Consider the following 26,706-nt stretch of genomic DNA (forward strand, 5'->3'; position numbering starts at 1 on the left):
AGGATGACCCACAAGATGTTGTGACGTACATAGACACTTTAATGAATGACCTGAAGAGAAACCTAGAGCTAGCAGCAGAAAACCTGCAAGCTCAGAAGGTCAGACAGAAAACCTGGTATGACCAGAAAGCCAGGGAGAGGCGCTTTAACCCAGGGGAGGAAGTGCTTTGGCTTAGGCCCTGCAAAGAGAACAAACTGCAGCTCAAATGGGCAGGACCATACAGGGTCATTTCCAAGATGTCAGATCTGAACTACCTTATAGAACAGGAGGAATACCAAACACGAAGGGTGGTACGTGTGAATGCCCTGAAACCCTACTACAGAGGGGAACAGAGGGTTTTATTTGCGATAAAAGCAGCTGAGAGTGAGGAAGCTGAATTACCTTTCTGGGAGGGTAGAGGGGAAGTGAAATACAACCCAGATGAGGTGAAGATCAGTCCTGCACTCACCCAAGACCAGCAGCAAGAACTAAAAGTGCTGCTCACGAAATATCATAAGGTTTTTTCGAATAAGCCGGGGATAGTGAAGGGAGTGATGCATCGGATCCACACAGGGGATGCAACCCCGCAAGCAGTATCCCCGTACCGAGTGACGGGACCCTATAGGGACAAGGTGCGGAAGGAGCTGGACGAGATGCTTAGGGAGAACATAATCGTCCCCTCTTCCAGTCCTTGGTCCTCTCCGATAGTCCTGGTGGACAAGCCTGATGGGAGCATTAGATTTTGTGTAGATTACCGGAAATTAAACCGCGTAACCACTCCTGATGCCTACCCAATGCCCAGGCTAGACAACCTGATTGAAACCATAGGGGGTTGTCGGTTCATTTCATCGTTGGACCTAGTAAAGGGTTACTGGCAATTAAGGATTGATCCCAGGGATCAGGAAAAGACCGCATTTTGCAGCCCTTTTGGTCTATATGAGTTTAGAGTCCTTAGTTTTGGTCTCAGAAATGCACCAGCCACATTCCAAAGGCTGATGGACCAGACCTTAGCAGGGCTCAGTGACTTTACTGTGGCCTACATCGACGATATAGGGATCTTCAGCAATACCTGGGAAGATCACCTGAAACACCTGGAGATAGTGCTGCAGAGGTTAAGTGCAGCAGGGCTAACAGTAAAGGCAAGCAAGTGTCAGCTGGGTAGCCCAGAAATAAAATACTTGGGTCACATAGTAGGGGGAGGAGTGATCAAACCCCTAGAGGCCAAGATAGAAGCTGTTCGTGATTGGCCCAGACCCAACACCAAGAAAAAAGTCAAATCATTTCTTGGGTTGGTGGGCTACTACAGAAAGTTCATCCCGAGGTTTAGCGAGATGGTGACTCCGCTGACCGATCTGACGCGGAAGAAGACTGATGACCGCATCCCGTGGACCAGCGACTGTGAGGAGGCGTTCCAGAGGTTGAAGCAGGCGCTCATCCATTATCCAGTGCTGCGTGCTCCCGACTTCGACCGGGAGTTCATCATCTACACCGATGCGTCTAACAGCGGGGTAGGAGCAGTTCTTTGCCAGGAGGATGAAAATGGTGACCAGCATCCAGTGTCCTACCTGAGTAGGAAACTCCAGAAAGGTGAGAGACATTTGGCAACCATGGAAAAGGAGTGCCTGGCCATTGTATACGCGATTCAGAAGGCCAAACCTTACATCTGGGGAAGACATTTTGTTCTGTGCACTGACCACTCACCACTGCAGTGGTTAAAGACAATGAAAACCCATAATAGTAAACTTATGAGGTGGGCTTTAAACCTGCAAGATTTTGACTTCGAAGTGAAGGTGGTCAGAGGGTCAATGAACTGTGTCGCGGATGCCTTGTCAAGAAGACCCGACGAATGAAGACGGCGAAGAAACCATGGACTATGTATATTTTGGTGACCAAAAGTTAAAATGTACCTGTTTATTGAACAGGCTTGGTTTGTATTAATAAAGGTAACTTAATGTATTGCAAATATTAACGTTTAAATGCATAATTGATATGTTTGACCTAAAGTGAGTAAGTATGGGATTGTGTTATAATGTATAACTGTGTTGTGTTTTGATCCTGGTTGTTTTTTGGAGAAAAGCACTTTAGCTTTTCCCCTGCAAAACAACTTATAAAGAGGGGAGGTGTCACATACAGCACTGATGGTACCTGTCTGTCATGGGTTTGGAGGGAAAGTTCCATCCTATGGGGAGTGGAAGGCGGGACATCAGGGGGGAGGAGCTGTACTGTATATATATTTGGAGCTTGTGTGGAGAGTTAGGAGTTGGAGTCTGTGTGTCAGACTGAGTACAACTGTGTGTCAGTTAGTACATACCTGATAGGTTCAGGTTTCTTTCTAGGTAGCCAGAACTGATAGGTTCAGGGTCTGTGCGTTACCTTAAAGGGTTCTGGGGGAACCAATCTGTTATATGTGTATGTTTGGGGCTATGCCACGTTACAGTTTCCTATTTACCTGATTCTGTTATTTACCCTGTTTGTTATTTCAATAAACCTTGTTCTTTTATTTATTAAAATCCATTCCTGGTCTGTGTGACTCCTTACAGGGAATGGTTGGTGGCAGCATAAGTACAGGGTGGCATACTCCAGTAGGTCTGGGGTTGTCACAATCTCTTCTCATGAGAAGACAGTTTTCCTTTTTGCAATGGGAGGAGGGAGTGGAGGACTGCAGGATTAGAGAGAGAGAGAGAGAGAAAGAGAGGAGAGGCGGAGGGGAAGGAGGCAGGCAGGGAGGGAGGGAGCTGTGACTCCTCGAGCAGCATTTTTCACTCATCATAGATGAGTGGATGACTGCATTTTTCAAGCCCTGAAAATGACCAATGTTTTTTGGTACATGCACAGAAGCATGTAGACATATCTCAGGCACAGGTATATGGCAGTAATCCTCACTGTAGCCATAGGACTGGGCTTGTAGCCCACAATCCTATACATTCATACATGATAGCAAGCTCAGTTGAATATAGCACCTACCTAAGAAGCTAACTAGATATTATAGGCAATCTGCCTCTAAAAGACGGAACTCCTTACGTACCATTTGTATCTAATTGTGATAGCTGGAGCTTTTCCCACCTTCCTTAATTTGCAAATTAGTCTATAGTTTGTGATTGGTCATCAGGCCATAAGTACATTCTTCATTGCAAATCTGATTTCACAGACACAAAATACTGCCTCTGCCATATCTCTTGAACAGTCATATGATTTCAGCTCTCATGAGTTATCTCTAATGTATGATTTGGCTCTTAGTCCACAAAATAACTGGATCAGTTCTACCTTTAGACTGAGAGAGGTAGGCACTTCAGAAAGTGGAGTGAGGTGGGCAGTAAGTTCACTGCTCCCCACCCCACTGAGGAAAGGTAATTACTGCTCTGGGATGGTGGCAGTATCTACTGAGCAATCCTGACCTGTCTGTGCCTGACATGCTGCAGCTGTGCCCTCCCTGAAGAAGAAGGAAGAAGAGGAGAAAGAGGTTAGCCACACTCTCAACATCATCCAGCACCAACCACTAGCTTTCTGCCTCTGATTTCAAAGAGAGCCTGGTGTCTCTGTTGAGTACTTTTTCCCTCTCTGGAGTCTGTTGGAAGCAGTCTGTTGAAGTCTGTTGCTGAAAGCAATCCTGTTTGTCAGTTTGCTGTTTGATTTGTTCAATTGTAAGTAACAAAATCTTTTATTCTTTCTCCTACAAATGTCTCAGAATGGGTTATTAAGACTATAAGAGCAAGTTAATGAGAAAAGTGGTAGACTGCTCTAGGGAACTTGAAGCTATTCTGCTCTGCGAACCCCTGCACTTCTACTGTGCAGCTAGAGGAATTTAACCAAAAATGTAAAGCTCTGTAACAATCCAAAGCCACTTCTTCCTTTTTAGAGCCAGTTTTTTCTATGTTCAGTTCAGTGGCAATCTCCAAAAGGTAATCAGAAATTCATTGTGAGAAGAATGATTAGAAAAAATATCTATACTGAGTGCAGGCAATTTTCCTTCTTCTCACATATTTATAGAATTTTGTTTACTGGACTTGCTGTTATTCGTCATATGTTTCCGAAAATCCATTTTTATATCCCTTGCGGTCTGCTTGCATTTTTTTTCTATTTGTTTATTCTTGTTCCTCTGGTTTAGACAAATTTCCATTTTCTGAAGGAAACCTCCTTTTCTCTAACAGCAACCTTGAGATTCTTTAGCAACTAAGATGGCAACGTCTTGGATTATGTAGCTAATGATGGTGTCTTCTTGGATCTTTTCTGACCAGCTTGCCCTTTGTAACTAAACTTCTAATACTATGGTTTTAATTAACTCCAAAATATTAGAGAGAGAATTGCTCCTCTTAACTCTTCCATTCACTTCTTTTCAATAATCCCCTAATTTTTGAAATGCATGCTCTTCTGAAAGGAAACATGATTTGGCAGAATTTCCTTGACAATTTTCCATTTAAATCTAAATTAAATTATACTATTATAGTCACAATTTCAATTTTGCTCACTAGAATTAAATCCTGACTTACCCATTTCTTTCAGTTCCATAGCCAACTATCCTAGAGCACAGTCATTTAGGGTGTCAAGAAATGTCACCACTTTGTCATTATAGGAACATATATCTTTGCCCTCACAAACTCAGCTGCCTCTTTAATTATCTGACCTTCTATGGCCACAGGCTCCCCAAAAACATATTCTGCTCTCCATATTCTGAGCATGAGAAATTATCTCATTATCCCTTAAGTAATAGATCCCTTCTAAGGGATAATTGAGCCAGTGTGGCAAGTGATAAGAGTGTTGGACGAAAACTCAGAAGACCTGGTTTCAAACCCCCATTCAGCCATGGAAGCTCACTGAGGGTGTGGAACTGGTAAAACAACTCCTTATATATCTCACTTAAATCGATAGGTAAGTGGCAATAAGACTGATGCAACTTGACAGCACATAACAAGGGATAATTGGCCTCTTCTTCAGAGTGATGCCTCTTTTCCCCTGGGACCCACCCATTTTCCATGATAGCAGCTGAGCTGTCACCCTGGGACTAGGATACCACTCTTGAGGTTAGTTTCATATCCACCAATCCCTCTGTCTTAGTTTTTCCAGGTTAGCTGCTGGGCCTAAAGTGAATAAATGAGTTTCCCGAGAGCCAAGAGTTCAATGCAGTCAGCGTACATCCATAACCAGGATTATCAGGCAAACTATTATTTCTGTGACACTCTCTAACTTTGGTGGGATCAATTGCCCATGTGTATAAACAGGAATTATTCAAGAACCAAAACGAGACTTTAGAATTTCCACAGCCTGTGAAGAGAATATCCTCAGTTCCTACTGCAAGAAGATCTATGGTTGCATTTTACAAAGGTCATGATGGGAAAGTTAAAGATGGTAAAGCAATTAATGAAATCAATTTTCATGATTGCACAACTGAGGCTTAAAAAAAGAGTCCTCTGCAGTTTTTCAACAATGAAGAGAAACAGAAGACAGAAACTGCTTAGAAAAATAGCCCTGCATATAAGAGACATTCCTTCAGGTCCTTCTGAAAGTTTTTTTAATGGATAGGAAAATACGATTGAGCAGCCAATTCTTTCCATATTTGACTGAGCCAGAAGCCTCAAAATACACAGAGCATGTAAGTTCACTTGGAAAGAACCACAGTACTCCTATCTGAATCATTGGAAAGCAAATAAAATCAGACTTAAGCAAATAAACCTGATTGTGCGTGGAAACAAATCCAACAATCCAAGTTTGGTGACTGTTCTCCTTTTGTTAGTTTTAGAGCATGATATAGTGAGTTTTTAAAAAGACTGAAATCTAACTGTCAAGGATAAGGGTTAACAATTTGTCCAGTCATGTCCGACTCTAGGGGGCGGGGCTCATCTCTGTTTCCGACTCTAGGGGGCGGTGCTCATCTCTGTTTCCAACACATAGAGCCAGCGTTTGTCCGAAGACAATCTTCCATGGTCACATGACCAGCATGACTAGACACGAAATGCTGTTACCGTCCCAGCGTGGTGGTACCTATTTATCTACTCGCATTTTGCATTTTGTATGCTTTCGAACTGCTAGGTTGGCGGGAAGCGATGGGGGCTCACTTCGTCGCATGGATTCAATCTTACGACTGCTGGTCTTCTGACCCTGCAGTACAGAGGCTTCTGTGGTTTAACCTGCAGCGCCACCACGTCCTTTAACTGTCAAAGATCTCAGCTATTCCATTATCAACATACAAATGTTTTTGAAGGTTTGGTCAGTTGTCCTGAACCATCTATGAAGAGAAATGGACCCACCACCTGGATGGCCCTGTCTTCATCTATCTCATGGTGTTATTCTCCCATCTACAAAGCCATTGTGCTCATCTTCAATTGTTAAAGGCCACATTTATAAATAGAACTCATAGGTATTAGCAAACTATATAAATTTACATAGTAAGCAACCTACACTCCAGGTTGCAACCTCTGTGATTAGTATCTGTGATAACTGTCAATTTAAACACTATTGATGTAATGATTCAAACATTGTCACATAAAATGTAGGTTATTTGAATGTGTATGATCATATTAAAAAATACAGCCTCTTTGAGTTCTACGGTTTTACGTATCAGGACATAATAAAAATCACCTGGTATTTAGCAGGTAAATACAAGCTCAGATGAACAACATATGACATATTACACCATGTCATGATTTATTTAACAAAAGTAAGGCCAAAATAGAGAAGCCACGTGTGAAAAACTAAGTTCATCCTTACTGCTTCTGTAGGAATTAAGAGGCCAAGTATCAGCCAGGTGCTGCTAAGTAATATCATTCCTTGATCATCAGCAAGTGTGGCCATCTTTTTGAAAGTTGAAGTTTTAGCAGTTTGCTGGTCTGGAGCATTCAGGTGTGTGTTAACACAATGCCAAGGTGGAAACACATCAGCAATTATCATAAAGAAGCAATTGTTGCAGCCCATCAATCTGGGAAAAGTTATAAGGCAATTTCCAAACAATGTAAAGTCCATCATTCTACAATGAGAAAGATTCTTCACAAGTGGAAAACATTAAAGACCAGTTGCCAGTCTTCCCAGGGGTGGACATCCAAACAAATTCACCCCAAAGTCAGACTGTACAATGCTCAGAGGAACAGCAAAAGCCCAAGAGTTACACCTCAGACTCTGCAGGCCTCAGTCAGCACATGAAATGTTAAAGTTCCTAGCAGTACAATTAGAAAAAGAGTGGAAAAGTATGGTTTGTTTGGAAGGGTTACCAAGAGAAAGTCTCTTCTCTCCAAAAAGAATGTGGCAGCACAGCTTAAGTTTGCAAAGTTGCATCTAGACGAATCACAAGACTTCTATAACATTCTCCTTTGCATAGATGAGACTGAAGTGAAGATGTTTGGCCATGATGCACAGTGTCACGTCTGGCAAAAAAACCAAACACAGGGCATCAGCACAAACACCTGATACCAACTGTCAAGCACACTGGTGGAGGGGTGAAGTATTCTAGTCAAATGTGAGGCCATCTTTCCGACAGCTAAAACTGAGTCATGCAACAGAACAATGATCCCAGCAAATCTACCACAGAATGGCTGAAAAAGAAAAGAATCAAGGTGTTACAATAGCCCAGGCAAAGTCCAGATGGAAAGTCCTAATTGAAAAGCTGTGGCAGGACCCTCAGAGAGCTGGGCATAAACAAATGCCCGCAAATCTCAACTGAAGCAATGTTGTAAAGAAGAGTGGCCCAAAATTCCTTCACAACAATGTGATAAACTGATAAAGTCATACAGAAAATGATTGCAAGTTATTGCTGCTAAAAATGGTTCTACAAGCTATTGAATCATGAGAAGTACTACGTTTGAGATGACTGTACATTCATCAGTATCTACACTGATTAGTTCCCTGGTCTTCCAGAGTTTTTGAGTAATATTACCATGATAATTTGAATTGTGGTGCTGGAGGAGAATCTTGAGAGTCCCCTGGACCGCAAAGAGAACAAACCTATCCATTCTGAAGGAAATCAACCCTGAGTGCTCACTGGAAGGACAGATCCTGAAGATGAGGCTCCAATACTTTGGCCATTTCATGAGAAGAGAAGACTCCCTGGAAAAGAACCCTGATACTGGGAAAGTGTGAAGGCAAGAGGAGAAGGAGATGACAGAGGATGAGATGGTTGGACAGTGTCATCAAAGCGACCAACATGAATTTGACCCAACTCTGGGAGGCAGTGGAAGACAGGAGGGCCTGGCGTGCTCTGGTCCATGGGGTCACGAAGAGTCGGACACAACTTAACTATTAAGCAACAACACCATGATACAAACTGTGGTTATGACCATAGCATCAATATAAATAGCAGTTTTATATTGTTGAGTGTTAGCACTGTGTTTGAAGAATTTATACCTTGTGTATAAATACATATATACTACTATTCTCTCTCTCTCTCTCTCTCTCTCTCTCTCTCTCTCTCTCATTGATTCTTTAGGTTCATGAAGTTAAAAGCTAATTCTTATCAGTTCTTTAAGTTCATGAAGTCAAAAGCTAAAGTCAAAAAATTAAAAGAAAAATTTTGAATATTGGATTTCAGGAGTTACAGAATGCAGCTAATAGGACAACCGGCTGCTTTGGATTCCTTGCTTAGATGCCCACAAAACTGTAGGGCTTTTTCTCTTGCCAGATGCAATGTCATGCCTGCAGCCTTACTGTATGGCAGGTTTAACAGAATCCCCCATCTTGAAAGATACTGTTCATGTGAGCTGGTGCATTAGAAACCCTCGATCATATCCTTTTGCATTATCCACTCCACCAGGACTACCATACAAAGTATGCTGCCTTGATTTTATTAAAACTGGAAGGGAAATCTGTTCTGGACAAATTTTTAAATGTAATAATTGGAGGTGGTTGATGTCATGGAAAGAGTTGCAGATTTTTTTGGATCAATTCTTAGGCAATGTTCTGCACATTATTGAATGCTTTCTGATTCTGTAAATACAGGTTCTTAACAAAGTAGTTTGTTTTACTGCTTTCTATGCCAATAAAAGTATTGATGATGATGATGATGATGATGATGATTATATTCGTGAAGGCTTTCATGGCCGGGATCTAATGGTTGTTGTGGGGTTTTCGGGCTCTTCAGCCGTGTTCTGAAGGTTGTTCTTCCTAACGTGCTGTCCTCTGAAGATGCCGGCCACAGAGACTGGCGAAACGTTAGGAAAAACAACCTTCAGAACACGCCCAAAGACCCCAAAAACCCTACAACAACCATTATTATGATGATGATGATGATGATGCTCCTGAGTAGTCACAACTGAATACTTGCCTGTTATTAGTAAGTGGAATATCTGTGCCAAATTAAAATTCCTGCACAATTAAATAATCCTAGTGAGGACTCTAGTGGACATAGAAAAGACACCCATTCTTTTCTATCTGTATAGATTCACTTTATACTAAAAATATAGTCATGTATTTCTTTGGATAACCACAACCCTTTCTTAGTTATGCAAAAGTACACATGGGAATCTTAGTCATCTGTAGCAACTGAAGCATGTTTTGCTACAATTTTTTCTTAGCATTTAACACCCTTTTGAACATGATGGAAGATACTAAAGATTACAAGGGAAATCTCCTTTGAGGTAAACTGGGAAGTGGCTGTTCTACTTGAATTTAATTTATGCTGAAAGGCATCTGTGCTTAGACATATTCTGCATCTTCTTCAGTCCAGATTGAACTGGTTGGCTATACTGGAACATAAAGTCTATCAACAGAAGCTAGTTGGTCAAAGTTGTAAACAATTTATAGTTAACAGTGAACATCCTTTTCTTCCTACTACCTCAGCATATTGTATGTTGTAACCCTGCTGTGTCTTTGTATTTCCTAAAAAGCTTGGAAATACTAGTATCTCCATAACCTGTGTGACCTTGCTTTTGCAAAACATGTTATTGCACTCTGACGCACCACAGAAGCCAAATAAAGCTGCTTTGGGTTTACGTCTGACTGTGTAGCGGTATAATTGATGTCAGATTGACTGTACACAGTTCTGAAAAAATGGCAGTTAATCATTGCTAGAGTGCAAGGGAAGAAAACCAGTGATGCTGTAATCTCCCCACCCCCACCCCAGAATCAAGCCATTTTGCAGCTTTCATTTGTTAAACTGAACACTTATACATGTGCTAAGCAATGATACCTACCCACCCGGATAGGTGGGACTCATTAGCCTAGGAAGGCAGCCCATCTAGAAGGAAAACTCTGATCCAAAACCCCCATGCCGTGAGGAGGAGGAGGAGGTGCCACCATCAGCCATGCAGCGAGGGAGCAGCCCGGATAGGTGGGGCTCATCTAGAAGGAAGTCAGTCCATCTAGAAGGAAAACTCTGATTCCAAATCTCCACTCCCTCGTGGCTATATCCACTGATGGAAAAGGCTTCAGGAGTTAACCTCGAGGCAAAATTCGGAGCCGGAGTCCCGGAGGCAGTTCATGTCGTTCTGGCTACTCCTGTGACATCGCTGGAACCAGTTGTATTGGCTCTTGCCTTTCCATTGGACTATTTCAGAGATATGGAGAGGGGGGATTTGCTGGTTGGGTAACAGCCTATCCTCCATATTATTTTACCCAGGCTTCGTGCTCTGGAGAGGACACTCCAGCTTCGCATACAGCATCAAAGTCCTCCATACAGAGCACGTTACCATAGTCTCTCGAGATTGAAGGATGCCTATGATGAGGCAATGATACAATATGGTTTTTTTAAACTTTCAATGCAAACAACTAGCAGTTCCCTCCCATATGTATTCTCATTGAAAGATCTGGGCTCATGCTGTCCCATCAAACCACGACTTCCAAATGTTACATTTTTCAGAGGGTTACAAAAACACATCACTATGTCATGTTTATGCAGTATTTTATTCACAGAGAGGGAAAAACTCTTTTATTTATTTATTTCACATATTTACGTAAGTCAGAATTGACTGAGATGTCCTTAAATGCTTCCTGGAAAAACACAGACTTAAATACCCCCTTGAAGGATGGGAGAGAGGACAGCTGACAAACGTCTACCAGGACACCATTCCATAAGGAGGGGGCCATGGCCAAGACAGCACAATTTTTAATCATAGTCTTCTTTGCCTTTCTTGGCAAGGCAACCTGAAGAAGCTAAGCCTGTGAAGAATGGGAGGCACAAGTTGGTGTTCTGAGGGGAAAATGCTCCAACAAATAGCAGACCGCCAAACTACATACGTACATACTTTATTGTTACGGCATTGAACCATACAAAATTGAATACAAAACTTCAAAGACTGGTATGCACTACAAAGAGCCATACCAGACATACAAAAAGTAAAATATCTAAAACAGCAAATACAGCAATGTAAGACCAAGGTCTAAGGGTTTATCTGTCTATTCTGGCTGCTATAGCATGCCGCCCAAAATTTTGCTACCACCCCAAACTGGGATAGGCTTTGTAATCTAGCACTAGATCTTGAACCTGGCCTGGATAACAACAGGAAGTCAATGTAGGCAAACCAAAACCAAAAAGATGTGATCAAAAGCACACAGCTTTCAAACCAAAGCCATTGAAAGACACTGAGAGACTCTGAAAAACTTCATTTAAGTGAATACAGACATGCAGTTGGAGAGTTGGATATTTTTCAACTCAGTCCATATAGTGGCAGGACAAACATTTGTGTTTAGAATCTCAGCCACATAATGTAAACTGGGAAGCAGTTGAAGGAAGATGCCACGGTGTGCTCTTTTGATGCTGTACCATAAACTGGTGTCAAGTGTCTCTGTGGGAAGAATCTTGGTAAGTTGTCTTTGTGATTTTATCACTCTACCTGGCATGAAAGTCACCTTGGAACAATTTATATCCTTAACAATGGGCTAATTAAACAGAGAGCTACTTGTCTACTAGATAAAGAATGTACAGCTAGATCCTAAACTCAGTCCAGCAAAGAATTTTGCCTAACTGTAGCAGTCCTACTTATATACTAAGCAACATAAATTTTGTAGTTTAATAGTGCATCTTACTTAAATTATGTATGTAATTATTTTATATATCTATATTCATGCTGTGCTTAAACATATGTGATCTATGCTGGCAAAATACCATGCTCTTACATGATGCCAGGTACCCCATTAGTTACGAATCTGAGCAGCAAAGCATACTTATGGCTGTTGGACCACTGCTTTACTGGCTATTAGGATGGCCCCGAAAATACAGAACTTGCCTACTTCTTCATCTTCAAATAGAAACCAGGAAAATAGAATCTCATTTTATTTTACTTTAAGGTCTACCAAGGTGACTATTGAAATGTATATATATGCTGATGTTCTGAGAAAGAAGAAAATATGTAGTTTGAAAACATTAATTAGTATATTAAAAATAAATAACATCCATGTATTCAAATGGCTTTTTAAAAATGTAACTATGTACATTGAATTATTACAAGTCCAATTTTTCTTGTAACAAAAAAGTGAAATAGCATACTTTTCCTCTACCATATATATTACAGATAATACACGTAATTGTATTTCCCAACCTTGAATTTATATTTCCTTATTTTTCCCCCATCTTAAACTTCTAAATTTGTTGATTAATTATGTGACTGTTTTATGATGACTATTTTTATGATGTTTTATAACTGCTTGTAAGCCGCCCCAAGTAGACTCTGTCTAGAGGGGCAGAGTAGAAATAAAATAATAAATAAATAAATAAATAAAATAAGTAATTAAAAATCAAAGGTGTACTGATGTCCGAGGACCTACTTTGTAAAAGGCATTCAGATTGGAGCCAAAATGCTTTTTATACTTTGGAGACATTCCAACCTGCTCTGTCCCTGAGTCTATGATATTGCGGTTGAAATCCTGTTGCTTAGCATAGTACATGACACAAGAGTAGGCCCACTGAATCAGCAGGAATTTGGTGAGTCAGCTCCTGCATAAGTTCCACTGCTTCAAATGCACCTATTCTATCGGACATTTCTTATTAGCATAAGAAGCTAATCTGTCTCCTCAAAGCCCATACAGTGGGGTCTTGAATTAAGAACGGCTTGACTTAAGAACATTTTGACTTAAGAACCACTCTCATAGGAAAATATTGACTTGACTTACATACTTAGATTTGAGTTAAGAACTGAAAAAAAACACGTGGGAGGCAGGGAAAGTGCAAAATTTGAACTTTCAGTTAACTGTTGGCCAGTGAAAAGGGTGCCTGTCTGCTTCCTCACTCCTCCCAGCGTTTAGAGAGTGGATTGGGAGACAGTCTTCAGACTGCCTGGTACTGTACTGCCTGGACTGTATTTTCCCTGCCTTCCCTGAACCTTTCTTGACCTAAGAAAAAAAGAAACAAAATATCCCCCTCTAGTGGTCAAAGACAGAATAGCAGCTTCCCATTAGTTTCTATGGACGGAAAAGAGCAGATACGGATCAAATGGTTTTCAATGCATTCCTATGGGAAATGCAGATTTGACCTGAGAACTTTTACTTGAGAACCGCCTTCCAATACGGATTAAGTTATCAAGTCAAGACCCCACTGTACAACAGTTTTCTGTCCATAATCTCATACTCATAATCCTCACAGTGTAATAATACTTCAGTAAAATTTAGCAAACTAAGCTGAATGAGACAACAATGAAAAAGACAAATATTCCAGAATGCAAAAAGGGTACATACACAGTGGTGGAAGTCTCTCAAAACGGCCATCAGAGTTTCTGCAAGGGGATAATACATTCCATGCAGTGACTTCGGTGAATTGATTATTGAGAACTTGGGCTTCACTGAGGGGTTCAAGTGTCATCTGCCTTCTCCTTTGGTGTCAATAGTTCAGTCTACTATATTACTTTCAGCTTCCCTTTCTTTAATTCAATTTGCTAACCAGCTTTTTAACACGATGAATGCTGAATGGGATACAAGGAAGCAAAGACTAGCTCCTTCCTCCAGAATAGAACAAGTACATCTGGTTGTTCCATATTTGAAAATCTATCTAGAGACAATGAACATCTCTATTAGAAAAACCTGCAAAGCCTGAAAAAATGAATAAAGGCTTGCTTTTTATTTAAAAGAGATAGAAAGCCATCCCTTTTAGCCTTCACCTGAAAGTAATGTTAGAAAGTAAAATACCAACCATTTTGGTAGGAATAACTTACTTGACCATTCTTTACATCATAGCCAGATACACCTTAGTACAATCTGTTCTGCTTTCATTTATAAATGGATGCACTGCAGATCAAATTCTGTTTGAATTAAGAAATTATATACACAGACATTATTTCCAGATTTTAAACTGATATTCTGTTTTGTAGATATTTTATTATCCAGTGCACTTTTATAGATACATCAGTTGGACAATCTATTATAGTCATGTCCAATCCCTATTCACCCAAGTAATTTGCTTCCATTTTTCTAATAAGAAGAAAGCAATTATTCCATTTGCTTAACAGAAATGTTGATTTCCCCCCCCCAAACTATTGGATCATAGGGACAAAGGTGTCTCTAATCTTTAATGGTCAGCAGCTGCCATTGCTTTGCAAGTAAACGATGCTATAAAACACTCCAACACAGGCAAGCTCTTTTCTGCAGCATCTTAGTTGATTAAAAGAAGTCAGAATATCCAGGATCAAACAAGGAAGAACACATTCTTTATCAAAGTCATTTGCTTCCAGATAGCTGAGACCCTGGTGTTAATCCTGTGGACAGTTAAAAACAAAACAAAAATAAGGGGGTGGAGAGGTCACTTTAGAACATTGCAGAAATATTGAAATTGTGACATAATGCTTTGCAAATATCCCCAAGCTGCAAACTGGCTTTTTTTTTTTTTTGCACCTCGGTGTCTCTTGATAAAGCTATATTTCGTACAGTAGGACTTCATATGTTCTGAGCCACTGATCAAGCCCTGTATCTGCAGGGATAGCATCTAGATTTCTCATTTAAAATCACAAAACCAAGGAAAAAACACTGACCATCCAACATGGTTACTATAACATATGGAATTCTCTTAATATGAAGCTGATCTAGCAAGTCCTCGCAGCATTCTCATATACTCTAAAAGAGGCCTTCCCTAACAGGGTGTCTTCTAAGATTTTCAACTGCTAGTCCTATAATCCTGATGAGTATCTGACTGAGGCTGATGGGATTTGCAATCCAAAACATCTGGCACACACCAGGTTGAGGAAGCCTACTTTACAGGAAAGGCTATGGATAGTACAGAATACTGCTTTTTAAATTTTAAAAAAAATTATTATTAAGGTACACAGCAATTCCATGCTTGTTCACTGAGAAGTTCCACTGAATTAGACAGGATTTATTCTCCAGCAACTATGATTGCAGCCTATCGGCCAAACTACCCAGAAGAAATAATCACAAAACTATCACCCCACTGTATAGTAGGTTTCTGAGATTTTCCCATTAAAGAATGGATTTCCTGAAAATATTTCTGATGAAAAAAAAATGCCCTAACACCAGGGGAGCTCAGCCATGAACAAACAAAAATCAGTACATTTGTATCTCATATTTAGCAAAGCTAATACATTGGCTTTGTGTACCCTCTGGGTGGGACTCTGTCTCTCTCTGGCAACTTTGCCTCTGTGTGCATGCATGACACACACACACACCGCATGCAGGGTTCTGTCACAACTGGAACCAAAGGGGTTGAAAATGACTGCTGTGTGGAGGAGGAAGAACATTCCATGGAAGGAAATGGAGTTGGGTGCCCATGCATGCAGCCTAGCGGGAACCTTGACCATGACTTTTAAAACATTGGTTTATGTGTAATCTTTTCCTTGTGGGCTACGCACAGAGACATTTGTTTCTGGATCAAATACTGGAACAAAACAGCTACTTGTTTATTTAAAACATTTATAGATCCCTTCCATCAAGCAGATTCCAGGAGAAATGCGGATTGAAGAGGGCTGCACCAGCTGAAGAAACTCTGAAGCACCGGCTGGGGAAGCTCCATCTGGCACTTTGGCTTCGGACCTGATGGCATTGTGGTGCACAGCCATGCTCCCTAACACTATTTGACCCATGAAAGGACACAGAAAGGGATTTTCTTCTCCTATCAAAATATTCTGTCCCCACCACTGGTTTAATGTGTAACACAATTTGTACAAAAACAGCACAAACAAGATCTCAGATAGATACCTGGAGGCACATTTTCTTTTGTATAATAAGTTCGATTTTTTGCTTGCAGTTTTTCTGTCAAATACAAAAAAGCTCAAGTAAGTAACAATCCTCATGCATCTGAACAGTTAAAGTCTTGTGATAACGAAGGGTGACTGTTAGCCCCACCCAGCTCAAAACACTGACACACTCCAACTGCTCACCCAAAAAGAAAATATTAATTGTATGATGCAACAAAACAAGAAATTCTGTTTGTGAGAAAAAATATAATTATCCTATTTACGAACATTCCAAGGAGTATGACTGTAAAACACATTTTACAGGTAACCACAGTTTTGAGCCAACATGTACCAAACTTCTGATAGCGGAGGCAAGCTTTTCTGAATTAAAAGTGATTCTGTGAGTCACTTTTCTGGATATGCCTCTTTGGCAGGTCAGTAGTTCTGTCCTATGTTCAGAATGACTGAATGATCCAATTGCAATAGTTTAAAAAACCACCCACTTAAAACAGTAGGAAAGACCTTTCTGTGTGCAGAGCCTGGAAAGCACGGTGGATAAAAACCATTGATTTTATAAAACCAAATTGATTTAAATCACAATTTAAATTTTAAAAAGAAACATTTTTATATAAATCATTTTAAAAACTGATTTTTAATATTCAAATTGTGATATAAATCAATTATACTTAAATCAAATCTGCACTGCTAGAAAAGTTACATTTTGGGACTACAATCCCCAGAGTCCCCAACTGGCATTTGCCATGTGATTTTGTGTCCATATTATTGTTTCAGTTTTGCTCCTATTAGCAATTATAGGATTGCTTATTTTTCCGGAAAAACAACTACGGCTTTTGTGACACCTTGAAGACTATCCAGTTTTATATGGCATAAGCTCTTGTAGACTGTGTGACGGATGCCCAAGTTGCTCCTGTCAATCACAGTGGAACCTCATGTGCATAAGCCAATGGGAGGACAGGAGAGGCAGAGCTTTGTCAGTTAGTCAGTTGGAGAGTTAGAGAGAAGAAGGAGTGAGGTTTGCAGATATAATATATATAGTCAGAGATAGAGAACTGTTACTAATAAATATAAACTGGTTAAATTGAAAAGAAGTAAACAAGGAGTGATCTAGTGTGGAACATAAAATATAATATTTCAATGATTGTGATCTAATGAAAATGAATAAAGACCATCTGTGATTCTGAGTTACTCTTTCATACCCTTTAATAAAACTAATTCTGTTGTTGGCAGCAAGTGTAAGAATAATGTTATTTACACTGTGGATAAAAGGTGTCAGCGAGAGAAAGAAGAAACATCACTAGCGTGGACCCTTGGGTTGAGAGAAACAAACAGGAGCACAGGGCGTACGTCACAGACTGTAATCTACTTCTTCAAACACACAGGCTGCAAGTCCATGAAAGTTTATGCCAAATAAAACATTTTAGTCTTTAAGGTGTCACAAACCGTTTTTAGTGCAACAGACTAACAGAGCTACCACTTTGAATATTATTTTTGTTTGCTTCACATTTTTTAGAAGTTACTACATTGCTTTTAAGTTGTAATAATTGTTAGTTTCTAATATATATTATCAATTTTAAGCACATTAAGAGGGGGGAAATACAAATATAAATTAAAACAACAACAGGTTCTTATATACCAATCCAGGTTTTTATATAGCAATCCTGTAAAGCAGAGGTTGTCAACTCCCGGTCTGCAGCCCGGTGCCAGGCCCCAGCCTGAGCCCGACCGGGCCACAAAGACAGACCTCCCGCCCCACCCCCCGCACGCACTCAGCCCTGCAAAGGCTGTTTTTGCCTGCGTGCACGCTCATGTGCATGCACGAACGCCAGCGCTGCTCTTCTGCAAGCGCGCTCTCTCTCATGCACATCTGCAAACAGTGGTGTCACCATTTGCGCATGTGTATGAGTGTGCACGCAAGCACGCTCATTCGCACATGCGCATGAGCATGAGGGTGCCCCGTCTTCCCCAGCTGGTCCGTGGACCGAAAAAGGTTGGGGACCACTGCTGTAAAGAATACAGGATTATAGTCCTACATATGTTCCTGTTTTCTATATAGGAAATAAGTCTCACTGAATCCAGTGCTGCCTCTCGCTAAGTAAACTTGTGCACAGACAATCTAGCCTGGCAACTGCTTTTCCTGGAGTAAAGTGAGCTCCCCAGAGAATGATGAGCAGAACATCAATTTACTGGGAGTGTTTATTTGAATTGTTTGTCTTTTGGGGGTGGGGAAGGTCAGGTGTTTACACTACTCTGTAAACTACCCAGTGTAGTGACTTGCCAGTAGATGGGCAATATATAAAAGCAATAACTAAATAATAAGTGATCCAGAATTGCTTTCATGCAGCCATTAATGAATGCTTTATAAAAATGGGTTGTTTGGGGCAATAACTGTTAACAAGGTAACTGTGGGCAACTGGCTAGTAATTTTCTTGGACTTATGTAGAATATTGTTTTAAAATAATGACAATACCTTCAAAGTGAACATTTTCCTATTTTCCTCTTTTCAAATAATCAGAATACATTTTCAAGTTCCAACTGGCTGTTCAAAGGATGTTCACAGCTTTGTTTTATAGTGGTGCCTCGACTTACAAACGTCCCAACTTACGACCATTTCGAGTTACGACCAGCTCCGGCCGCAAAATTTTGTTTCGACTTGTGGTCGGAGCTTCAAGTTACGATCAAAAAAGGCAAGGAAAAAAGGCAAGGAAATTCAAATTGCTAACCATTGGTAGGTGAAGAGGCTGCTTCTTTGTAGCTCTTTCACCCCAACAGTTGAGTGAGTGCAATCGGAGGAGGCTTCGGACTGCCTGGTAAGGTGCTGCTTTCTGCTTTTTAAAAACTGTTTTGGGTGGGTTTTGCAGCATGGTTTTGGGCTGGGGATGTTATGTTTCTATGCTGTGATGGGTCTTGGGGGGTTGTTTGTTTTTTGGTATTCCCCCCATTTCTGATGGGTCTTGCATGCTTCACTTGCTTTCTGCTTTGCTTTCCCCCCATTTCCGGTGGGCCTTGCATGCTTCTCTTGCTTTCTGCTTTGCTTTTCCCCCATTTCCGATGTGTTTTGCATGCTTCACTTGCTTTCTGCTTTGCTTTTCCCCCATTTCCGATGTGTTTTGCATACTTCGCTTGCTTTCTGCTTTATTCTTCCCTCATTTCTGATATGTCTTGCACACTTGGCTTGCTTTTCTCCCCCCCCCCTTTGGCCAGAATGGATTAATCACATTTCTGACCGGTCCTACAGTGTTCTTTTGTGTGTGTGTGTGTGTGTGTGTGTGTGTGTGTGTGTGTGTGTGTGTGTGTGTGTGTGTGTGTGTGTGTGTGTGTGTGTGTGTGTGTGTGTGTGTGTGTGTGTGTGTGTGTGTGTGTGTGTGATTTTTTTTCTTTAGCCGGAATGGATTAATTGCATTTCAATGGGAAATGGTGCTTCAACTTACGACCACTTCAAGTTACGACCATCTTCCAGAATGGATTAAGTTTGTAAGTCAAAGCACCACTGTATTTGCTATCTTTTCTCTCTTTCTTTGGCTGACGTGGCCGAATGATTCTGTGATGTCAAGTCAATTTTCACCTACAACATTTTAAATCAGAATCCATTTTCCCCAGGGAAAATAGTCAGAAATTGTGTGAAATGGACAGTTGTGTTTCTGAGGGAAGTAGAATAGAGTCAGTATAGCACTGTACAGCAAGTCACAATGTTACACAGCCTCTGTATAGCAAAGGTTCTGAATGTGGATTTAGGTGGCTGATGCTCCCTCTCCTGGTACTAAAAGAGAAAGTGCTGCTCATAAAACTTAAATGGATTAGTTTAAAAGGGGAGAAATGAAAATAAATACTGTGGAGTACATATACATACTCTAAAGACATGGAGAACAATTGAAAAAATTCTGATTCTTAATGATTTTCTAAGTCTCATCCAATGTTCCCTCTTAGCTGCACACACACACTCAGAGCTCCATCAGACCTGTGCACCGGCAGCCACACTTGCTGCCTTTTTAGTTTCAATTGGAACCCTGCCCCCATGTGCACACATGTGGTGAGGCTCCCACACAGCAGGATCAAAAATTAAAGGGAACATTAGCATCACATCAAGACTAATTACTGAGCCACTAGCAATATTTTCAGGGCTGTTGGTGTTGGCTGTTCTTTTGCGCAAATTACCAAAACCTGTGTAGCCAAAATCTTTCCAAGGAAAGATGCCATTTTTGTAGGGATTGTAATAATTCTGCACAGACTGGAGCTTCTTCCAGGGAAAAAAACAACCACCACCACCACCTCCCAAAAAAATCTGACAAACACTGTAGATTTTCCTATGAGACTTCCTTGGAGGAAAATGTTTGCACAAAAAAAATCTCATTTTGAGGAGAAAAGAAGAGAAAGGCTGTGAGACTCACATCCCTAGTATTCACCCCATCACACTGGAAGTGCTTCCTGACTACCCAAACAGGAGGAGACAAAGCACATGAAAGGGCAAAATACACACATGTGCATACATACACACTGTCCTACAAGAAGAATGTTAGATGTGCTATTCTGCATTTGCACATTTTGTGGATAGGAATTATCTCAAGCCAACTTTAAATAAATCCTAAAATCACTGTACAAAAACAAGGCAGACCAGCACCAATCCTTTGGATTTTTACAAAGTCTTGTCCCATAATCATACAAAAATCAAGTTCCATAATGATTTTAAAAAATCTTCTGGACTGTTCTGCACCCTTGCAAAAGCAGGAATTGAGAGAGCTGCAATTGTTACAATTGAGTCTGTGGATACTGATGCATTTATGATTATAGCACATAGATGAAAAAATTAAGATGCAACAAAAATTAACATTATCTTTAAGAATGTACATACTAAAGTGCTATGTGTTCTTAGTCCCTTTGTATGGCATGAAATGGTTGACTTTAACAACTCCAAAACTATAAAAGACTGCATTTGGACATATCACAGAGCAATGTGGGCATATCACAGGGCACTAAAAATTCCTTGGCTCAGGAGAGTAACCAATGAAGAAGTGCTAAGGCAAATAAAACATAAAACATGTAAAATATATAATGTTAGAATACTTCAGTCACCTAAGGGGTTAGGGTTACATAAGGTAAAATAAAGGAGAAAAGACATTCAGCTTCCAAGAAGCTTTGAGACTGGTTTGAGTATAATGTATCAGTTTACAGCTACTGTATCCAAAAACAGAATAGCTGTTACAATGTCTCCTTCTTAGAAGAAGGACAGGAAAAATAGGGCAATCCTGTTTTGTATTTTAAATCTAGACAAATCATGAGGATCGGCACCTTGGATCCATGTCTTTCTGCCACAGTGGTGGTGACAATTTCTATGGTTCATTCTGTGGTTACAAATATGATCTATACTTAGATGATGGCTCAAAGTGGATCTCATACAAAAATCATATGGAACCATGAGGACTCATACCTCAATTTGTTTTTATGCCAGGGTAACTGTGAAATGATGGGCCCATGTTTTCTATAGCTGAATATGTGGACATTGATGTGTTCTACGATTTGAGCATGTCTATGATGCAATTACACGTAAAATTTATGCGCATCCATGAAGATTTACAGATTACATACATAAATGTATTTGCACAGCTGCAGCAGTGTGATGTATATAGCTTGGTCTATAACCATGCATATGTTTTCTGATCTGCTTCTATTTCTGACTAAGATTCAATATAAAATTATATAGATTCATGAGGATCTGCACCTTTGAGACCTTTTCCATCACCACTATGAAGCAAGAGATAAGTGGCTCCAAAATGCAGCAGCCAGATTGCTGACTGGGGTTGGTTACAGAGATCACATAACTCCACTGTTACAGTAGCTCCACTGACTGCCAATCAGTTTTTACGCACAACTCAAATTGCTCGTTTTAACCTATAAAGCCCTAAATCAGTGGTTCTTAACCTTTTTGAAAGAAACGCCCCCTTGAGGCATTGAGGAAGTTATCATCGCCCCCCTCTTATTTCTTATTATATCTTATTTATTTATTTATTTGTTTGTTTGTTTATTTATTTATTTAAGACACTTAAATCCAATGACCCCTGAAAACAAAATTCAATTCCAAGAAAATGAAATGCCCCCCAAAAGTAACATTTAATGATTTAGTTGCAAGCGAATTTTAAGACGCAAAAAGAAATATAAAAAGGGCATAAAATGCAGGAACTAAAAATTTCAAGACGAAAACTCTGAAACTAAATTAAGATAGGAGGAAAATATATATTCATGCACACTGTAAAAAGGCTGCAGCCATCTTCACAGGTTTGGCTTGCTCCAGCGCCCCCTACCGCCCCCCTTCTGCTCCAGCGCTCCCACGCTGCCCCTTTTCGTTCTACCGCCCCCCTGAAAAATGAAATCGCCCCCTGGGGGGCATTATCGCCCAGGTTAAGAACCACTGCCCTAAATGACTGGTTCCAAGCTATTTGATAGACTATGTCTCCCATTTTGAGCCAGCTCAGTTGTTAAGATCATAAGGAGAGGCCTTTCTCTTGGCCCCACCACCTTCACAGGTATGTCTGATGGGGATACAGGAGAGGGCCTTCTCTGTCACTCCTCCCAGACTTTGGACCTACCTTCCACTGGTGCCATCTTTGCTGTCCTTCTGCAAGTAGGCAAAGACCTTTTTCTACAGACAAGCTTTCCCTCAGTGACTGACTACTTTTAAATGGATTGGTATGCATTATTGTTCTGACTGGGTCTTTAGTACTGTGTTTACCATATCTTAGAGTGGTATTTGTTTGTTCCTTTTGAATATTTGTATACTTGTTTTAGCTTTAATATTGTCTTTTAATGATGCAAGCTGCCTCTTTATTCTCATTGTTCTTAGCTTTAAATAATATCTTTCAGCGATGTAAGTTGCCTTAGGTGCTTTTTAAGGAGAAAGGTGGGGTGAAAATATTTTAAATTTTAAAAACATATTTTTATGGTTTTGCCAGTAGACAAGAATGTGCTATGGGATCTCTGTGAGGATAAGGGGAGATTCTTCTAAAACCCCAGAGGCACTCATGTTTTTGCACCATGAATCAACACATGATTTTGAAACAAAAAGCCCAGTCGCAACTTATGACGATGGAAATGTGGGTGGGTCTCATGTAAAAAGCATAGGGATTCATAAGGATCCGTGTCTCAGAGATATGCTTTTGTGCTATGACTACATGATGCAGTGAAGGCACCATGGTTATTATGGCTGAGTTCACAAGAAAAAGATGTGCCCCATCATTTCACGGTGGTTTAGGGTGGATCCGACATAAACACCCTACCGATCCATTAGGCGCCATGCCTCAGACGCATCAGTTACCCCCCCCCCCCGAAGTGCCCACTACGTGACAACCTGTCCAGGCAGGTGAGAGGTTTGAGGCCAGTCCCTTTTGAATGGCATGCTTTGGAAAAAGCGGGGCGGCCCCGAGGGGCGCCCTCCTGACGGGACGCCCTCTTCTGAGGGCAACATGTCGCTTCCCCCAAAACCACGCCGGCTCGTTCGGGCTACGCCGGCCGGGGAACCTGCCCGCTCCAACGGCAGGAGCACCACCACCATCCACGGGCGGCTCTGACTTCCAGGCCATTGCGGACGCTGCGCGGTTCCCAGCACAGGTCGCTATCCGGCAGGTCGTGCTCCTTCTTTCTTGGGGAGGGGGGGTGAGAGGGGGCGAGCCTTTGAAGAGCAGCGCCCGCCTGCACCCGGAGGCCGGGCGGACCCTCTACTCACTGTAGTCGTCGGCGTTCATCAAGGGACGGATGCAGATAGGGTACAACACCACCGTCATCACGGCCGCGAACCCGGCGACGCCCAGGATGCGGCGGTACCGACTCCACACGGAGGGATTCCGATATAAAGTCATGCCCTACCCTGCCCCCCACCCCGCCTCGACCTTGCCCTTCCCCTTCCGCCGCTCTAGCCGCGAGCCACCCGCGGCGCCTCCTTCCGCTTCCGGAGCACGGGCTAAGCCCCGAGCCCCATCTCACTGGACAGCCCGACGACGAGCTCCCGGATCTTCCCCCGAGAGCGCTCTCTTCGCCTGCCCCCTCGTGGCTACGGCGGGGAACTGCTCAAGCAATCTGTTCCCGCCCAGGAGGACTGAGAGGAAACCGGTTCCCCGGACGGGAAGCACACGCCGGTTAGGATGCAATCCTTCTCGAACGCGGCTCCTGGCGTGGAATAGCCTCGCCACGCCTTTAAAGTGTCGTTTTGAACAGGCTGATCACAGGGTTTCCTATTCTCAGTGTTAAAAGGCATGGAAAAAAAAGTTATGTGCTGCCACGCGAACTGAAGTGATATGAAAAAAAGATGAGCAAAATTATAGAGTTCCAGTGGGTTTTGTAACCTTCAAGATTTCAGTGGTTTTAATGGCTCTCACGGTACTAGAATAAAAGGAGCGTTAACCGTTTGTTCCTAAGAAACCAAATCGATCGTAGATTAGATTAATAAACAAATCTAAATGCTCACATTAAAAAAATAATCGTCTTTAAAGTGCCACCGTGTTTTTGTCTTTTCTGTTTGTTCTATTAATTTTTAAAATTATTTTGTTTGTACCTATCGTGCTTGCACAGACTGACACGACTACCTCTCCTTCAGTTACAACTATGCTTTCACTGTCACACAGAGTTCAGTGTGTCTGAAGATTCTGGACTTTACATAGAGGTAAATTCCACTCAATTAAAGTAGGATGTGGGATGTAACTATGAAATTCTTCCTACTTTTTGCTGCTTGGAGATTACCATTCCCTTCTTCTAGAACTGTGCAACCTGCCCAAGACTGCACAGGCTGGCTCTTCTCCCAGGAGGAACAGGGTGGGGAATCACATTGGTTCTTCATGCAGATGCTTAACTCACTAAGCTATCCAGACAGTCCAAATAAAACTCAGTTCTGTATTTTTATATATATAAAACGAATGGAAAGGCCACAAGGAAGTTGCAAATAGCCTGGGGTGGATGTTTAGCTACACTAGCACTGTTACTCTTCAAAATATACTTAGTTGCTACTTTGGACTAGACCTGACCTATTAAAAAACATGGTTTAAACATCAAGGATAAAGTAGCTCCCGAGAGCAGACTATTAAGAAATCTTTCTGGAACTGACTGGGGGAATTGCCTCCGAATTCTGTGAACATCAGCCGCATTCCTGTGTTTTCCTGCTGCTGAACATGCTTTCCTGTGTGGTATAAATCCTTGCATCCTAAACATGCAAATCCAGCACTGAAAGAGGCATGTAGACTTGGTATTGAGTGTATGAAACCATCCAGCATAGATAGGGTTTACTATCTAGCAGATGTTGCTCCTCCTGATGTAAGAGCATTTAGGTGACTGTAGGGATGGGTTGTCAGTTGAAACTCCCAGTATGGAGATATGGGATTTGTAGTCCAAACAATCAAAAAATCCCATGCCTAACATTTATATCACTCCTCCTCATGAGCTACAATGTGCATTGAAGAAGACTTTGTCAAGGGGAGAAATAATGTGATTGTAACATGATTTCCTTGGAAATTATTTAATACTTTTTCTTTTAAAAATAATCTTATAGTGGCTGAAATCCAATAATAAGATACAACTGGAATAGGCCCATTGAATCAGTAGTTCTACTGAATCAAGGGGTTTGCTCCATTTGCAACATTCTACTCAAATTCACTGTTGTATTTTTATGTTCCAATCCCCAAGAAAGGCAGTGCCAAAGAATGCTCCAACTACCGTACAATTGCACTCATTTCACACGCTAGCAAGGTTATGCTCAAAATCCTCCAATGTAGGCTTCAGCAGTATGTGGACCAAGAATTCCCAGAAGTACAAGCTGGATTCTGAAGGGGCAGAGGAAGTAGAGACCAAATTGCTAACATGCGCTGGATCATGGAGAAAGCCAGAGAGTTCCAGAAAAACATCTACTTCTGCTTCATTGACTATGCAAAAGCCTTTGACTATGTGGACCACAGCAAACTATGGCAAGTCCTTAAAGAAATGGGAGTGCCTGACCACCTTGTCTATCTCCTGAGAAACCTATATGTAGGACAGGAAGCAACAGTTAGAACTGGATATGGAACAACTGACTGGTTCAAAATTGGGAAAGGAGTACGACAAGGCTGTATATTGTCCTCCGGCTTATTTAACTTATATGCAGAATACATCATGCGGAAGGCTGAACTGGAGGAATCCCAAGCCGGAATTAAGATTGCCGGAAGAAATATCAACAACCTCAGATATGCAGATGATACCACTCTGCTGGCAGAAGGTGAGGAGGAATTAAAGAACCTTGTAATGAGGGTGAAAGAGGAGAGTGCAAAAAACGGCCTGAAACTCAACATCAAAAAAACTAAGATCATGGCCACTGGTCCCATCACCTCCTGGCAAATAGAAGGGGAAGATATGGAGGCAGTGACAGATTTTACTTTCTTGGGCTCCATGATCACTGCAGATGGAGACAGCAGCCCCGAAATTAAAAGACGCCTACTTCTGGGGAGGAAAGCGATGACAAACCTTGACAGCATCTTAAAAAGCAAAAGTCAGAATAGTCAAAAGCTATGGTTTTTCCTGTTGTGATGTATGGATGTGAGAGCTGGACCATAAAGAAAGCAGACCGCCGAAGAATTGATGCCTTTGAATTGTGGTGCTGGAGGAGGCTCTTGAGAGTCCCCTGGACTGCAAGGAGAACAAACCTATCAATTCTAAAGGAAATCAACCCTGA

At 41.3% G+C, this 26,706-nt stretch overlaps 1 protein-coding gene and 1 long non-coding RNA gene across 3 annotated transcripts in view; both read right to left on the reverse strand.

The window, feature by feature from the left end:
* Positions 1-23,953, reverse strand: part of SMIM20 (small integral membrane protein 20) — a 40,054-nt gene extending 16,101 nt beyond the window's left edge. Inside the window, exons 1-3 of one of the 2 annotated variants that reach the window (XM_078394043.1) lie at positions 23,743-23,949; positions 16,033-16,086; positions 10,782-14,579 (exon numbers count right to left, since the gene is read on the reverse strand). In XM_078394043.1, the coding sequence (XP_078250169.1) occupies positions 14,542-14,579; positions 16,033-16,086; positions 23,743-23,875 (225 nt within the window). In that variant the 5' untranslated portion in view covers positions 23,876-23,949 and the 3' untranslated portion in view covers positions 10,782-14,541. Of the gene's footprint in view, positions 1-10,781; positions 14,580-16,032; positions 16,087-23,742 lie in introns of those variants that run through there. The other variant, XM_073001112.2, reaches the window with a different exon arrangement.
* Positions 10,782-13,701, reverse strand: LOC144589440 (uncharacterized). Its single transcript, XR_013545535.1, has 2 exons — positions 13,567-13,701; positions 10,782-11,055 (listed from the first exon to the last, which is right to left on the reverse strand). It is a non-coding gene; the product is annotated as an uncharacterized LOC144589440 (long non-coding RNA).
* Positions 23,954-26,706: the final 2,753 nt, after the last annotated feature.

Source organism: Pogona vitticeps, chromosome 5 (assembly GCF_051106095.1).
Source record: "Pogona vitticeps strain Pit_001003342236 chromosome 5, PviZW2.1, whole genome shotgun sequence".
NCBI classification, from domain to species: Eukaryota; Metazoa; Chordata; class Lepidosauria; order Squamata; family Agamidae; genus Pogona; species Pogona vitticeps.